General features: G+C 34.0%; 3 protein-coding genes across 6 annotated transcripts; 1 reads left to right on the plus strand and 2 right to left on the minus strand.

Annotated features, from left to right (window-relative positions):
- Positions 1-1,782: 1,782 nt before the first annotated feature.
- LOC109150341 lies at positions 1,783-4,512 on the plus strand. Of its 4 annotated transcripts, none has more exons than XM_019298239.1 (4): positions 1,783-2,728; positions 3,628-3,771; positions 3,894-4,106; positions 4,222-4,512. In XM_019298239.1, the coding sequence occupies exons 1-3, from the start codon at positions 1,943-1,945 to the stop codon at positions 4,098-4,100; spliced, it is 1,137 nt and encodes a 378-aa protein (XP_019153784.1). In that variant the 5' UTR covers positions 1,783-1,942; the 3' UTR covers positions 4,101-4,106; positions 4,222-4,512. The 4 variants fall into 4 exon arrangements, with proteins under 4 accessions (XP_019153784.1, XP_019153785.1, XP_019153782.1 ...); XM_019298240.1 differs by having other exon boundaries at positions 3,894-4,102; positions 4,221-4,512; XM_019298237.1 differs by having other exon boundaries at positions 3,894-4,089; positions 4,242-4,512.
- Positions 4,513-5,054: 542 nt separating this feature from the next.
- LOC109150431 lies at positions 5,055-6,016 on the minus strand. The gene is made up of 2 exons (XM_019298341.1): positions 5,876-6,016; positions 5,055-5,618 (listed from the first exon to the last, which is right to left on the minus strand). Exons 1-2 carry the CDS (start codon positions 6,014-6,016, stop codon positions 5,055-5,057), a joined length of 705 nt encoding a protein of 234 aa, XP_019153886.1.
- Positions 6,017-11,169: 5,153 nt separating this feature from the next.
- LOC109150659 (tubby-like F-box protein 7) lies at positions 11,170-15,726 on the minus strand. Its single transcript, XM_019298645.1, has 4 exons — positions 15,209-15,726; positions 14,317-14,404; positions 12,642-12,771; positions 11,170-11,984 (listed from the first exon to the last, which is right to left on the minus strand). The coding sequence occupies exons 1-4, from the start codon at positions 15,605-15,607 to the stop codon at positions 11,408-11,410; spliced, it is 1,194 nt and encodes a 397-aa protein (XP_019154190.1). The 5' UTR covers positions 15,608-15,726; the 3' UTR covers positions 11,170-11,407.
- Between the last annotated feature and the right edge of the window lie 2,308 nt (positions 15,727-18,034).

An 18,034-nucleotide genomic window follows, 5' to 3' on the forward strand; every position in this document is an offset into this window, starting at 1 on the left:
CTTCATTATGTCATTTTCATAACCACCACATGGTAATAACAAAGAAGATATTCCAATTTCTTTTTACTCTGGACTCCACCTTTCCCCTAAGATTGGTAGAAAACCACTCCTCAAAACTTAATTTCCCAAGTCATTACCTTTCATGTCTGGGAAGGAATATTTTCCAGTGTCACAATTGTCCCTGGCTGTGAAACCCCTTCTACATCTCTCCATATCTGTCATGAGTCTGTCATGCTTCAAGAGCCATAGGAAAGTACATATGCGATTAGGAACTTTGAGTTTTCAAATGGCTGCTCAGTCCTTATCTTCAGGAGAGTCTTGACTATAACTAGCCGCCTCATAAGCTCTTAAAATGGAGAAGGAATCATTGCCTTCCTTTCCCTTTTTGCTGTTCGGGGAAACTTCTTCAGCACAAGGGGAATTCCTGTTGCTTCCTTTTTTAATCAACTCTCGGTTAATAGAGATACCTTTCCACATATTTGAACACCCATGTTTCTTATTCCAGTCCAAATTTTCATTCCGCTGCTTATTATATTTGTTGAGCAACACTTTCGCCCACAGACTATCTCTTTCATTATGCAGCCTCCACCCCATTTTGGCCATGAAGGCCTTGTTCATGTCTCTCATGCGACAAATACCCAAACCTCCTTTCTCCTTGCTTTTAGTAATTGTGTCCCAATTGACCAAGTGAATGTGTTTATCATCTCTTCCACCATTCCAAAGGAAATTCCTGATTTTTCGCTCAATCTCTTCACAAACTCCAGTGGGAAACAAAGTGGATTGCATTGTGTAGTAGGGGATGGTATTAAGAACATAAATGATGGGTAAATGTGAGTACATGGATAACACGGGGAAAAAATTGCTATAAGAATATAACTCAGGGAAAAAAAATGTCATTTTCTTTAAATTGTTACAAAACAGCTAATCTATATTTTTCTAATTAGCATTTTTTACAAATTAACAACAAGTTTATACTAATTAAGATGCCATGGTGTTTGTACCCTATGAGAGCAAGGGTCATTCGTTAAGTGAATCCTGCCTGCCATTGTCTACTAGATTGAGGAGCTTGAGTGTAAACAGTGACTTTAACTTTTGAATAGGAGTTGTTAAGCTAAACATGGATCGTATTTATTTTTGTAGTAATTATAATTAAATTATTTTTCATTTTTCTCATATTTATTTTAGTAATAATATAATTACATAAATCATATTATATATCGATTTTTTAAACATAATTTTAGACAAACGAGTCATATATATAATTTTGCACTAATCTTATATAATTGAACATTTTCAAATATTAAAATTGTTTATAATTTTAATCTTTAATTTTATTATCTAAATATATAATAAAAAATTTTATTCTTACACCGCACGTGCATCATACATGCATAGGTATCGCATGGGTAATTGAACAATTATTTGCTCGAATTCAAGTAATGATAATATTAAAAAACATAATTGATCCAACTCATTTTATCTATTGTACTATATAATATTCGTAATTATAATTTATAAAATTGTATATCGATCTAAATATTATTAAAATATTATAATAAATTTATTTATTGCAACGCACGAGTGAAGACACTAATTAATCAAATACTTATATTAATTGTTTAACAAAATTAAATAGTTAGTAATGATCAAATAAGTTAAAATTAATTGATAAACTAACTATTTTATCAAACACAGTAAATTTAAGAATTAGAAAGGCCATTTTACCTTTCCTTTTATAAATGCCCGTGATACAATTGTGGAAATCCCTAAGAAAATATCGTCATTATGAAGAAAGTTCTTCGTTTATAAGCTCGACTGCCGGAAAGTGCAGAGAATTGAAACCTAAAATTGAAAATCCCTTGTATTTCTCCATCACCATTTTCTTCACCATTTTCTTCCATAATCGTTTTTAGTTCCTTTTTATTTATTGTTTTGAGGCTCAATGGATCCCTACTACGAACAGCGCCTCAGAGAAGAAGTGATCTACCTCCACTCCCTGTGGCACAAAGGCCCGCCAAGACCCAATTTCCCAAAACCCAACCTCACTACCCTCCACCCCACAAACCCTACCCACTTCAAGAAGAAAAGGGGAAACCGACCGCTAGGGTATCGGAACAAACCCCGGACGGAAACTTTAGATTCCGGCATTGAATGGCCCTGCAAAACCCCGCCAAAGTCGCCGGCGGCAACCGATTCCGGCTGGCCAAGTCTCCGCGCCCCGTCTAATTCCGAACCCCGTTCGCTAACCCCCGAACAACAAGCCCGGCTGGCTTCTGATCACGCCCAGAAAGCGGCGTTGAAGGCTGCAAGTAAATTTCTCAGCCGCGGAGACGATGAATGCACAGATGAAGCCGAGGAGGAGGAAGATGACCCAGAGGGCGACGATACACCGGAGGGAGAAGGGGGAGCGAAGTTGGAATTTTTCGTGAAATTGTTCGAGGACGACAGCGCGTTGAGGGAATACTATGAGAAGAACAATGCGGGCGGAGAGTTCAGCTGTCTGGTGTGTTATGCGGTAGGGAAGAGAGGGTGGAAGAGGTATAAAGACTGCGTGGCTTTAGTTCAACATTCCATTTCTATTACCAAGACGAAGAGTACTCAGGCTCATCGCGCATACGCCCACGCCATTTGTAAGCTTCTTGGATGGGACATTAATCGCCTTCCCTCTAGTATTGTCTCAGTGGACAATAAGCTTCGTCCTTGTTCTAATAACCTGGTTGAGGCTCAGGTAATTACTCTTCCATCGGAGAATTTCAATGTTGTGTTATCCAGTTACATTATCATTTCTTATGGGTATTCAGTTTTTGGGAGTTAGTTAATACCCAAGACTATAGTGATTTTTCTCGATTTAATTCTAAATGTCTTTTTTGTAGTTCTTGACTTAGATGATTTTCCTCTTAGATAGCTTAATTTAATCATCAACTATAGTGGTTTTACCAAAATTAGGCCATGTTAGCTAAATAGTAAATAGCTGTCAGCCGATAGTTGTTTGTTAGTGAGTTTGGCTAGTTGATACCATTAGTTTATAGAAAAATGTTTGGTAAATGAGCTGTATAGCTTATTACATGCAAAATGACTTTCTCAAAAAGTTGTGAATTTTAACATTTTAAGTTGTTACAAAAAGCTAATTAATCAAACACTCATATTGATTGTTTAACAATGTCAAACAGTTAATAGTGGTCAAATAAGCCAAAATTGGTTGATAAGCCAACTATGTTATCAAACAAGGCCTTAGTCATCGACTATAGCGGTTTTATTTAGTCATTGATTCTAATAGCGGATGACTCAATTAGGTAAAACCATCGAAGTCCAGGATCCAAGTACAAAAAGATATTTAGAACTAAATTAAAAAAAAAAAAATGACTATAGTCGACGAAATTGGGTATTAACTCCAGCTTTTGGCTACAAAGAGATAATAATTTGAAGGTGTTCTTCACTTCTACTAACAAGCTGAATTTCATATCCAAATCTGTGTGGTTGATACTTATGGCCATTGTTGCTAACTGCTGAAATCATATATGAAGATATTGGAATTAGTTGTATAACTTGGGCCTAGTGTTATGCCAAGAATGTCATTATCTATAACCTATTTGATATGAATGAGTATCTATTGTTATGACATGGCAGGAGAATGATATCGGCTCTGGTAAAGATGGGTTAAATGTTCCAGGTAGTGATACAGGGCTTATGAGTATTAGTATTGATGGCTCTAAGGGGTCTGCAAATAATGAAAACGCGGGAGCTAATGATGCTGGATCTGCACTGCTCGAGGTTGGGTTATGTTGCATTATTAATCTATTACGCTTTTTTAATTTCATAAGTGGTGATTGGTTATGTCCGGGATTATATGTGGGTGGTTGAATCATATTGCATTGTGTTGTATTATGTTGCAGAGTAACATTGACAACCGTGTTAATGACGAGTTGAAGCTCCCCGAGTGTATTAAGGATGTTGTGAACGTTAATAGTGGCGAAGTGCCTCTTGAAAATGAGTCCACTAACAATGAAAACTTACGAGATAACATTAGCAGTACTGGCGAAGTGCCTCTTGAAAATGAGTCCACTAATAATGAAAACTTACGAGATAACATTAGCAGCTGAGGTGCAGTTTCAGAGGTTAGTTATCCCTGTAGTAATTGTTCTAATGCAGTTTAGCAACTTCTCAAGTAGTGGTGAATGGCCGAGAAAGAGAGCCCGCTTATTTGTATTCCCGAATTTATTTGTTTTAGTAGAGTATTGTATTTTTCGCGTTGTTAAACAGATGAGCAGAAATGTTAGAAAGAAAGAAGAGGAGGTCATTGATGGTAGAAAGAGATTAAGGATGGAGTTTGGGGGACGCATACATTTTGGTTGTGTTTGCGTGTATTGATTGAGAGATAGATAGATAGATAGATAGTTCATTTGATGGGGGGTTGATTGATTGATGCTGTATGTTTATTGATCAGATTTGTGAAGTGTATATTTGATAATTTTTTTAAATAAACTATATATATAAAGCAGAAAAGCTACCTGACAGGGATTGCAATGGGTGGGGAATGGGGTTCCTGTCCTCGCCCCCGAATTTATCTCCCGCCCCGTTCCCCGGCTGGGATGAGGAACTACCCGGTCCCCATCCCCATCCCTGTGTTGTTAAGCCAATGCCAGTAACATTAATATTATAATTATAATTAATTAGTATTAATGAATTATTTGTGTTTAAGTTTTACGTCCGTTAGTATTAGCTTAAAATTATAATTATAATATTTTCAGATGGGGTATGTTCTTTGTCGCATTTATTCTAATTTTCATATATAAGCAATAATGTGTTACAAAACAAAAATAAATGAGATACTTATTTTTAAGGATAAAAAAAAAAGTCCATTTAACATAAAAAGGAGAAAAATTACCATTTAAAATAATTGAGGCTAATGTAAATACATGAATAATTCAAGAAAAAAAAATATTTAGGAGAAAATATTATTTTCTCAAAAAAAAAAAAGGGACAATGTTTTTTTTTTTTTACAATGTTAGATTTTTTTTTTTTTTTTTTTTTTGGAGAAATGAAGAACTAATATATTAAACAATAGATGGAAACGGAATAAAAAAATAGACCGAACAATCAGACTTAAACAAGGTCTCCCTAGTTAGTAAGTGGGCAACCTTGTTCGCGGACCGCTTAGCAAACAAAAAGTTAATATTCAAAAAGTCTTTAGCTAATTCCTTAACATCATTAATGATGAGATCAAAAGAGGAGTAGAGCTGCAGCTGTATGAAGTCATATTGGAGATCCTTAATCCACTTTAAAGCCTCCCTTACTCCTATAGCTTCATCTTCCTTGGGTTTAAATAAGCCAGATATGGGAATTTCCTTTGCAGCCACAAATGTTCCTTCAGCATCTCTCAAAACAAAGCCCAGCCCCATTCTTCTGTTACCATAATCCAAGGCTGCATCAACATTAAGCTTAAGCCAACCCAGAGGGGGTCTCTCCCATTTAGCATCCCGGACAAAATTCGACGTAGGCTGGACAGTAGAATGGTTTGCCAGTTGCCACTCTAGTATGAAAGATTGGGCTCCTGAAACAATAGCATGAGTAGATAAAATAACATTGTTCCAAATTTTCTCATTCCTAGCTTCCCAGATCTTCCAACAAACAGCAATCAGGAAACATAAATCATTGACAGAAGGAGAGTTAAACTGTAGATCAAGTCATTCCCCGAAAGAGGCACAATGGTGATAAGACTCTTTGCCAATATAATTCCAACAGCTTCTGCTAACACACATCTAGAGAAAATATGTAGCATGGATTCTTCTTCCATGTTGCAGATTTGGCACATAGGTGGAACCTGAACCCTCATAGTTCGCAATAAATTATGTGTGGGGAGGGAATCAAAGCATACCTGCCAGAAAAAGACTTTAATTTTCGGTGGCAACTGCAGTTTCCAAATTTTAGTCCAGCTTGGCATTTGGACTCCATGCATATCTCCAATAAGCTTCTTATAACAACTATTGACAGTGTACTGCCCTTTCTCTTCTTCCATCCAAATGATCTTATCCTCTAATTTAACTTCAACCACGGGAAAATACTCTTAATTAGCTCCACATCAGCAGGCTCAAAGATGTCTTCAATCATAGGAATGTCCCATCCAGTTTGAGCTTCATTTAAAAGATCAGAAACTTTAGAAACTTCAATATTACCAGTCAAAGGAGTTCTGATATAAGGTGACACATTATTGGGAAGCCATGGATCATCCAAATGTGAATAGTTGATCCATCTCCCATTCTCCACCGATAGCTACTTCTAAGGATCTCCTGAGATTCGAGAATACTACGCCAAATATAAGAGGGGTTTCCCCCTACTTGAGCTTCAAAGAAAGAGGTTCTAGGAAAGTATTTGGCCTTATACAATCTTGCCAGTAAAGAGTCTGGGAATTGAATAATTCTCCAAGCTTGTTTCCCCAAGAGAGCTATATTAAACTTTCGAATACGGCGAAATCACATGCCTCTCCACTGTTTAGGCACACTCAAAGCATCCCAACCCTTCCACCGAATACTACTAGCTCCCTCCCTATCACAAGCCCACCAATACCCATTCATAACACACTCAATTTCTCTACCCATCTCCAAAGGGGGGATGAAAACACTCAAAGCATAAGTAGGGATCGCTTGAATGACATAATTCATTAAGACTTCTCTCCCAGCCCGAGAGAGAAATCTATTAGTCCAACTATTAATTCTTCCCACAATCTCCCCTTTAATGAAACCCAAAATTTCCCTCTTATTTCTACCAATTAAAGAAGGAAAGCCACTCACAGCCCTTATATCCTCCTCACACACATTTCTACTAAAAGTCAGAGTAGACTTATAATAATTTACAGCCTGCCCAGAAGCTCCAACAAACTGGTGAAGGATCTCCTTTATAGAACTAGCTTCCAAGATATTAGCTTTGCAGAAAATATAACAATCGTCAGCAAAAAAACATATTAGCTATCACATGGGCTCCCCTAGCAATGGACACCCCATGAATCCTTCTCTCACTCACTTTCCTTTGTAACCGGAGATGAAAGACTTCAAGAATCAGAATGAAAAGATAGGAGGAAATTGGATCTCCCTGACGAAGACCTCTCCTAGGAGTGACAAAACCAATTTCCCTCCCCTCCAGAAGAATAGAATACTCTACAGTGGAGATCAAATTCCAAATCAGATTAACAACGAGGTTTGAGAAACCCAACCTGGAAAGGACACCCCCCTTAAGAATTCCCAACTGACTCTATCATAAGCTTTACTAAGGTCGAGCTTAATACCAACGAAACCAGACTTCCCCTGACTCTTTCTTTTGAGATAGTGATTAATCTCATAAGCGATCATAACATTATCTGTAATGAGTCTACCCGAGACAAAAGTTGTTTGTGATTCAGAAATAAGAGTGTCAAGTAAAGGCTTTAGCCGGTTAGCAAGAATTTTTTAGACAAGTTTATACATGATATTACATAACGCAATGGGTCTCAAATCACCTAGAACCTCAGGTTTAGACTTCTTAGGGATGAGAACAATATGGGTAGAATTAACCCCCATAGGAAGGGAACCAGACTAAAAGCAATCAGAACAAAATTTCAACAGATGAGGTCCTAAAGTATCCAAAAGTGTTTGGAAGAACCCCGGACTCATCCCATTTGGACCCAATGACTTCCCACCCTTCATATCAAACAGGGCAAATTTAACCTCCTGTAACTCAACCCTACGACTAAGAACCATATTATGTTCCTCAGTGATTTTAGAATGAATAACATCAAGAACAGAATTCCAATTCCCCAAGTAAGATTGGAAAAGATTACAATAGTAAGAAGTGATTAAACTGTTAAGGGCAACACTTTTCTCCACCCAGGTTCTGCTCTCATCCTTAAGGCGATTGATGGAATTTGTTTGCCTTCGCCTTGTCACAGTGTTGTGGAAGTATGTAGAGTTCGTATCCCCTTTCTTTAACCAAAAGTGCTTCGCCCGCTGTCGCCAATAATCATTCTGATGTCGTAAGCCTCGTAAGTATTCATATTGAGCTTCCGTAAACAGTCATTTAATTTTTAACCAAATCATGATGTGACAATTTTTAATAAGTTGATATTTGCAATAAAAAAAACTACCCATACAAAACTTCCACATTAGGAGTGACAAAACTTGAGTGAGTTTTGTAGATGTAAGAAGTATTTCTCATAGATGAATTGAGGAAGAAGATATTTTATTAAAGAGTATTTTTTTTTTTTTTGAAAATAAAAGGGAGGATGGATGCATTTATGGCAAGTGCGACGTTGCACTGTCCATTGCACTTGGCAGTCGACAGTGCGTGGGGTTTGACTGATTTAAAAAAAAAAATACTTTGGAGATTAAATTGTACTATTCATTTGACTTGAAAGACTAAATTTAGTCATTTTTCCTCACATTTATGTTGTTGAATGAGCAATCGTTATACCATACACCACGGCGAGGAATCATTAACTAGTCGGGGAAATTTTTGTGCACGGGTTCCAAAATAGGGAAATTCCTAAAGTGGGATACAAAACAAGGAAATTGTCTTTAATGAAGGCGAGATTCAAGAAAAGAGAAGTTGCCTTTGGTAAAGGCAACATTATTTATTACGGGAAAGAAGCCATCTATGTACAATTATACAGAATGAAATACATATATACAGAATTATACACAATGTAAAACAGATTTTTTTTTAATTTTCTTTTATAGTATGGATAATGATTAATGCAATTAATAAGTAATGATTAGCAACATAGAATTAAAAAAAAAAAAAAAAAAAAAAAAAAAAAAAAAAAAAAAAAAAAAAAAAAAAAACGTACACAAATTTTCATTCTGAAACATGCACCCCACGTTGTGTCAACCATCCAAAACCACAGCAAACCTTAAACATTAATCAATCAATACAAAACATACACAAATTTCTTGGATTCATAGCACTAACATTTTTTTATTTTTTTACGAAAGCACTAACACTTTTTAATCTGTAAATTTAAAGATTAAAAAGATTAACTTTTTATAACATCTTAAACCTACGATTTACACTTCATAACCTCAATACATAACTACTGCACAGTCTATACAATACTTGTAAGCAAATAAAAATAATAATGCATAAGCAATCCTCACGTTTTAAACAAATAAAAATTAAATAACATATATTATTACCTCCAAAATATAATACTATGGTCTACACTGACTTGACTTTTGTTTCTGTACTCCACTAATCGCTGTCTTCGTAGTAAATCTGTCCCACCAAAATGGAGTCAAAACTACAAATATATCAACAAATTTGGGACCACAATGTTCAATGAATTTCTTGAGATACAAGGGAGGGACCATAATAATAAAAAAATGGATAAAAAGAAATTTTGAGAAGATGAAGAAGGAGGAAAGGGAGATGAAAGTTTGGCTCAAATGATTTGAAAAAGACTTATGGAATTCGTGCATATGAAAGCACCATAATATCGAGTATTATTTATGATGGCTGGAATGTGTGTACATTGGGAACTTGCCTCTCAATGCAATTTTCAGATTTTTTTTTTTTTTTTAAAAGAGGATGCAATAAATACGGTAGGTGGAGTAAATACAGTAAAAATTAAGAAGAAAATTAACACATTATAAATCTTGGAGAAAAATAAATATTAGTTATTGGGAATATGCATTTTTCAGAATTTCGAAAAACAAAAAAATTAAATACGGTGGAGGAGTAAATACGGTAATTTACTGTATTTACCCCGAAATTAAATGGAAAACGTATCTCGCCTAAGGGAAAGGCAAGATACCCAAAAGTCAATCTCGCCTACGAGAAAGACACTTTCCCTTATCCGTAACCCAACCCATACATTTCCTTATCACGAATCCCATGTCAGAAATCCTCCTGGCCGAAAAAACGACCCCCACGGCGAGCTTAGCACTGTGTGCCGCGCGCCTCCCAAAACGACGTCGTTTTGGGAGGCGCGGTAGGAAGTTGCTGTGATTATGTATATTTGTTCATACAATTATGTATATTTGCTCATACAATTATGTATATTTTTTATTATGTACATTTTTTATACAATTATGTACATTTTTTTTATACAATTATGTAAATCTGAATCATGAAATTTTTGTGTATTATGTTAAGAGTTGATGTGTATTATGTTAAAAGTTTATGTTTATTATGTATTATGTTAGATTATGTGTATTATCTTTTAAAAAACAGTATGTATATTTTGTTATACAATTATGTACATTCATGTATAACATTATGTACATTTTTGAACATGAGATTTTTTTTTAAGGAAAATTAACCGCCAAACGCTGGGTAGCGAAATTTCAAAAAAGAAATAAAATCTGAAACGACGTCGTTTTACATCTGGGCGCACCATGCAACGCGCGCCGTGGTGCAGGATATAAATTGCCTTGAATGAGAGGCAACGCTGTTATCTTTTGCACCCCTTTTTGAGCGTCCACACTTGTGGATATTATTGAGTTTTTGCATACCAAAAGACCAAGAAAGAGTTTTTAACAAGTGTGGGGATGAATTTTTGAAATAGTTTTTTCTCCTACAATTTTAAATTTTTTTGTGGGGACCACCATGTGAGAGAAAAGGCATTGCAACACTTAGCGCAGTGCACGTGCCCGTTGGCGCATTTTCATTTCCATTTACTTTTTTTTTTTTTTTTTTTTTTAAAGTTGCGTGAGGCTGGTCAGGCTTTTCTTTTCTTCTTTTTTCTTTCTTCTCTTTTCTTGTTGGCTCTTAAAAAATCGTAAATAATACCAAACTGATATGAATGCTTTAGTTGTGTATGCAGCAGGAGTGTTTTGGTTCTAAGGCATTCTGCACCACTGCACCCATGCGGTTTTGACAATAATTTTTATTTTATTTTTATTTTTTATAATTCAACTGAGCATAAATCGCAAGTATAATATTTTCATCTTGTTCTGGAAAAGTAGTCTATATGACTATATCAAAGAAATTTGGCCGTATATTTAATATTTTCCATTTCAAATTTTAGTTGGCCAGGTTATTATGTAAAAGAGGTTGTGTGAGAGCATCTCTTTAATTGGTTGGTTTTGAAGGATTTCAAGTCAAGTAGTTTGACTAGGTGCCAATGTTCAGATACTTGCATAGAACAAGCTAAATTCTTATGTGCTTCAATTCATTTTAAAATTTAAAAAAAAAAAAAAAAAAAAACAACAACAACAACATCTAAGCCTGTATATCATCCAATGACTTCATAAACTACATGTACAAAGTCACCAATTCACCCATTTAATTATAGGTCTTCCATCATTTATAGACATGTTTCACAACCATTTATACAGCTTCTAGGTGAAGCATATAAACCTAGAAATTATCATATAAATAGCAATAGAAATGTACTTATACCCAAAAAACAAAATTATTAAAAACACACACACAATGGAAACTACTCACACGCCAATTTTGTTCCGAAACTGGTGAGGCAAATTGCGAATGCTTGGAAAGCTGACAAAGGCTTCCTGTAATCCATTGTAAACATATCATCTCCCACCTTACCAAACTGGAGAATAACAGTTTCCTCATCACCTTTTCCTCCAGGTTGACTCTGGTCCAATGTTGCAACTAGTTGAAAATTTTTCACGGAAGCTACTGTCACCCTACCATGAAAATTCAAGCACCAACATTGTAACTGTTCATGCCACCTGGGAGCTTTGTTTCTCAGAACTGTGCATAGTGTAGCAGCAGAGTCAAGATTTTTCATCTTTGCTTCATCCTGAAATTGATCTTTTGTAGTTTCTGCGGAGGATGGGTACTTAAGTGAGCATACCATCCTTCTTGGTCCCCTTGACTTCAAGAGGTTAAACTTATAGGAAACATGTCCAACCTCAAAATTTCCAGCCGGGACTTGGGGACTTATCTGTTTGCTTGCAAAACGACGGCAAGATCTGCTGCTTGATGGCTTTGACCTGCTGTTTGGAGGTTGGCTGTCGTATATGGTGAAATTGGTTCCTAAAAAGTCCGACCTGTGAAAGTAAGATTCAAGTGTTACAAAGTATATTAAGAGCATAATCAGATAATCATTGTAACCACTATACTTATTTGCAGAATATCAAGTGGAATTACAAAGTTGGATTGAATTCCAACCCCATCCGAAATTGATTTGAAACTAAAAAATATACTGTGATTCCAGACATTGAGTTACCACTGACACATTCCTTTTGATCTTCTATAGCTACAATCTATAACTGGAGAGATCTAAAGTCATACAGGACAAAAAGGAAAGGAGAACAGAGAAAAGGCAAAGGTTGCTTTGCTTGGCTTAATTGATGGAGAAGTGAAATAAATTTTATTGTTGATCCTAAAAGTTAAGGCTAAGCTTCCATTTGGTCCAAATGATTTAATATTTTCAGTTTAACCAGTGTATAGCAGTAATTTCAGTTAGATCCTTAGGTCAATTTGTGGCCAAGTTTCCGGTAAAACAATCAAGCCCAAATAGGTATTGCATGTGACATGAAAATTTCCCTTATATTTATGCTTGATTTTTCCAACAAATTGGCCAGTAATTGATGATGAAATAGAAACTATTAAAACACTCTAGACCAAATAAAAAACCAAGCTTGTACTTTTGGAGTCAAAAAGTAAAATTACTTAGTGAACTAGCTAGAATTGCCAGTAGTCACCTCAATTTCCCGACATAAGCTTTACTTCTCTGTGATAGATCATCAGCATCAAGAGAAACTATGTATTCAATCTGAGTGCCATTTCTACATCTTCGTGCTGCTAGGAGAAATTTCCCCGTATCCATGAATGCTGCCAAACATACATATATGAAAAGCCAATGTGCAGGTAATGTTTAGTTTTTGATATTTTTTTATTTTTTTTGGATAGTCTAAAATCAAACCTGGATTAAATATGAAAAATCCTAATAAAATGATCCAATAAACATTTGTACTAGAAAACCAGTTTTTAATTTCTTCTTTTTAGCTTTACAAAGTAAATTAAATAGGCATTTCTTTGTTACCTAATACTCTAATAGGCTAATAACAATTCTTTTTGTTATGGAGCATTTATTTTCTGTTTTTTTTAAACATCATTTTAGCTAGAGGCTTTTTGCACAACATTAATTTATTACCTAAAGTCCTAACATGATCACCAAAATAACTTTGTATGGCATCACAGTTACTTGGTAGAAGAGAGGGTGCAACAGGTATAACAAAACTCTATGAACCTTCAAGAATTTTGAAATTTGATCCCAATTATTTTAGCACTGTTAACTAAGGGGTCGTTTGGTTCACGGAATGTTAGATTACCTTAGGGAATGTTAGATTGCTGGGAATGTTAGATTACTAGGAATGTTAGATTCCTGTGTTTGGTTAAAATTGGGTATGTAATATAATCATGTTTGGTTTAGGGTTATCTTTTATACACACACTATAATATCCTTAATATATTTTCATATATTTTAATAAATTTAAAAATTAAAATAAATAAATAAGATAATGGTATCATATATAATTACATGATTTAAAAATATTAACTAAAATCTTGAACTTGATAAACAAAATTATTTTATATGCTAACATAACATAATAAAAATAAAAAATATATAATTACAAAAATAATTATATATATATATATATATATATATATATATATATATATATATATATATATATATATATAAAATTAACTAACATAACCAAGGTTATCTTACATAACCTAAAAAATTGAAGGGAATCACATTCCCTTCAAAATTCTATGTGAAGGGAATGTGACATTCCTTGGGAATCTTATATTCCCTAAGATAATATGAACCAAACATAGGAATGTGAGTTCTGGAATGTCACATTCCCTTGGTTATGTTATATAACTTGAACCAAACGCCCCCTAAAGGTTCCATCTTATAACTTTGCACCTAGAATAAACAAGTGTAAAGTGCAACAAATTTTAAATCTTGACAAGTGGGTGGCATGACAAAGTTAGATGTAAACATGCCAACCACCATATTTTGATTAAAAAGTCAATACTACAAATAAGACCAAATAAATGACTAATTCGTCCATATTGAAGTTCACAAATAACATCTGACCAAGTCAAGTTGATTTTTTAGAATAATAGATAGATGGTTCTAAACCTGAAAATAAGAGTGACATACTAGATCAATAAATTGGTAAATAAAAGATCAGCATAAGGCTCTAATACTAAGCATGATTTTGAACCAATATTAGTTAACTATCCACAGAAGTTTCATACATCACGGTTGCTGGATTCCATCAAGTCAAAGTGTCAAACTAATATTGGAGTAAATTTTCCATAAAAGTTATTCAGAAGAACATGGGTGAAGAAAATACTTACATGGTGCAAGACCAAGATATAGATAAAACATTGAGTTCTTCTTGTCACGCCTAATAAAACATTGAAGAGGAGAGTCACGAGGTCCTGGCTGTAGTTGAAATTTGAGAAAGCAAATTTAGCCCACCGCTAAAGAGTAAAACTGTCAAATCTATACATTCAATGACAAAGAAAACTGTCTGTGGAATAATCCCATGTGTTAAAACAAGGCGAGGAATTTTTATTTTTATTTTCTTTCTACTTTTTTCAGATGCAAGAGGGGAGATTAATCATATCAATTCCTATCAAAAAGCAAAATAGGTTTTTAATAGGCTGATTCAGTCAGCAATTATTTTTCTTAAAATGATTTTCATTCAGTTAGGAATCAACTAAGCTCATCCTGACACGATATATATCTATTTATTCTCATTCTTTTCTTAAAAACAGTAACATGTAGTCAATTCACCCAACAGGCCAACAGAACCTTGTCGGACATCATTGGATACTTCTGAAATAGAGACCATTTTACTTGTTCATAAGCAGGTTTCATTGTCAGTTGTCACTCACAATAAGAATTAAGCTAATAGTTCACTGTGAATTACTGTACAATATAGAAACTAGATGGAAACACCCCATTAATCCTCAAAGAACAGGCGTGTTCCAGATTTCTCCACGTTTAGGAGCAATCACTGTATGCATAATATTGAACGCTCCAAAACACAAAGTCATGTACAAATCTAATGCAAGAATCGTTTAAAAAAAAAAAAAAAAAAAAAAAAACTGCAAACAAGTCAATAGACTAATTACCAGATCAAATTTATATTGTGACACACAGAGGTACATAACATAAACAAGAATAAAATCGAAACTTGTTTTTTTTTTTCTTAGATTATTTCAGAGAGGTGAATCGCTCTACCTGTTTAAGGCATGAAGGAAAGGTAATCTTTCCTACATTGAGAGAACATTTAACTGCTTCAAGAGTGACCTCTCTCCATCGCTTGCACACACAGCCACAAGCGACGACGTTTTGGCGGAAAGGCCAACGATCCTCGCTTGCCTCCAATCGCCGAATTATCTCTCCAAGCAGCTCCGGAAGCAAGTTGGACCACGAACCTCCAGTCGACGAGGCGTCTCCGCCGTCCGATTCCTCAACGACTCCATTTTCCGCGTCTCCATTCCCATGGTTGACGACACAACAATCGTCCTGCGATCTCCGCGCAGATGTTTCTGGAAGCTTGAATTCTTCGGATGCTGTGGATAGAGTGCGCGATCGACTGGAGATTCTTCGCGAAATCAATGAAGGCCTCAGTGGCATCGTGGGTGGGCGCTGTCTAATTTCAGGCAGGAGAAAATGTGACAAACGAAGTGAAAAAACGGGTCCAAGTTCTTCTCGGGTTAACTGATATAGGGAGAAGCTAGCGTAACTGCTCGTGTACCTATACTCCTGTAGTATATCGTATTAGTTAAGGATTTGTTTGTACATACATAAATATATATTCTTTTGCTCACTTAATTTTCATCACCTACCCTTGAACATTAACTTAAGCACTATGGGATGATTATACAATTTTTATGTCAACACTCCTTGGCGTTAGAACATAGTCCCATGACCTTTCGACTCAAAAGATTTTTAATGGCATGTTTGGTAACATAATTAGTCTATCGACTAATTTTAACTTGTTTGATCATTATTAGTTGTTTGACTTTGTTAAACAATCAACATGAGTATTTGATTAATTAGTTTTTGTAATAATTTATTGTGTAATTTATTACAATAAATTGTTACAAAAAAATAATTAATCAAACACTCTTATTAATTGTTTAACTAAGTTAAATAGTTAATAATGATCAAATAAATTAAAATTAATTGATAGACTAACTATTTTATCAAACAAAGCTTAAATCTTTTGAATTGGTAAATGCAATAACTATTTTTCAATCGTTATGCTATGGACCCGTGTCCAGCATGCATGTTGGACACGGTAACGGTGCCGTTAGTAACACCGCTATTTTTCATTTTTTAATTAATAATTTCAAACTATTTTGTTATAGGAGTATATGTTCATAATTGTAAGTTCATAATGTTAGAGCTCTATGTTCATAATTCCATAATTGTACATTCATAATCCCGTAACTGTACATTCATAATTCAATAATTGTAAATTCATAATTTTTAAAACTCTATGTTCCCAATTTTAGAGCTCTATGTTCATAATTTTATCACTATATGTTCATAATTGTAAGTTCATAATGTCAGAGCTTTATGTTCATAATTCTATAACTGTACATTCATAATGTCACAAACGAATAACGCCGTTAACGGCGAGACAAAATTAAAAATTTTTTTTTAACTAAAAGGCTGCATTTTTCCTTAAAACGACGTCATTTTGGACTCGTGTCCACAATGCATTATAGACACGAGTCCACAGCATAATTTGCCACTATTTATGGTATAGTCTCAATAGCCCGATAGGCCCAAAAACAATGATATTCAAAAGACAAATTAGCAGTCCAACCCATATAAGCAACAAGTCTGATAAGAAATAATCCAATTATATATATTTTGATGGCAAAGTAGTGAAATTTTTATTATTTTTTCCCATCAGGTAAAGTAAAATTGTTGAAATATTGTTAAATACAAAGACATTTTAATTTTTTTTTTTAACACAAAGTATGTTAAACCGCTATATTTATTTGTTTGAAAAAATCTATAATTGAAAACCGAAATGTTATTGTATTTAACAATATTTAAATTATTTTATTGATAAATGACCAAAAATCATAATATTACAATAATACTAGTACCAAAAGTGAATGTTCTGATAAAAAAAAATGACTTAATGTACTATCACCTATAAATTGAAGACAAAAAAAATAGAATTAGCTGTTAAAAACTATATTAGTAATTGTTTTTTTTAAATAATATAAAATAACTATGCCTATTCGAAAAGAAAACGTAATTATCACGTGTCTAAAAAAAATGATGTAGCCATAAAACAACCAATTCCTAACCTGCATCTATCACAACGCTCATCTTGCTATCAAATATTCAAATTGTAGGGTTCAAAACTTGAAGAGAAACTAAGACGCAAACTATCTGGGTATTGACATGAAATAGAGTTGATCTCAGTCCACGCACGGAGTTAGAGCATTGCAAACGTAAGAGAAATCTCTTTGAATTGTGTTACCAAGTTTCTATATTTAATTATTTGCGTTTAATTCTATACTTACATAAATTATACAAATTCAAGTACAAAGACATTAACCAACATTCAAAATAACCTAAGACTGAATGGTTACATCTGCTAAGCAAGATTCTGCAATTTACATGAACATTTTAAAAAATAAAAAAATTCTTCATTCCTTATTTTGAATTAAAATTGAAAAAAAAAAAAAAACAAAAAACTACACAAATAAATATATTTTATGTTTAGTTTTTATTTTTATTTTTTTTTTCTAAAAAAAAAATTCTCCAATTAGTAAACACATGCAAATATGGTTTAATAATTGGAGAATTTCTCCAATTTTTTGAAAAATTGAAGAATAGAAAAATAAAAACATGTTTACTAGCTAGCACAATTTTTAATTTTAAAAACTAAAAACAGTTTTCAGTTTTTTAGAAAATTATTGGAGACCTTTCAAAATATGTTTTCTAAATGGAAAATAGAATCTCTATCATCTATAAATTACTACAACCACATTCTCAGCATTATCTACTTGCATATTTATTTATTACTATGAT

The sequence above is a fragment of the Ipomoea nil genome, unplaced genomic scaffold, assembly GCF_001879475.1.
Source record: "Ipomoea nil cultivar Tokyo-kokei standard unplaced genomic scaffold, Asagao_1.1 scaffold2279, whole genome shotgun sequence".
NCBI classification, from domain to species: Eukaryota; Viridiplantae; Streptophyta; class Magnoliopsida; order Solanales; family Convolvulaceae; genus Ipomoea; species Ipomoea nil.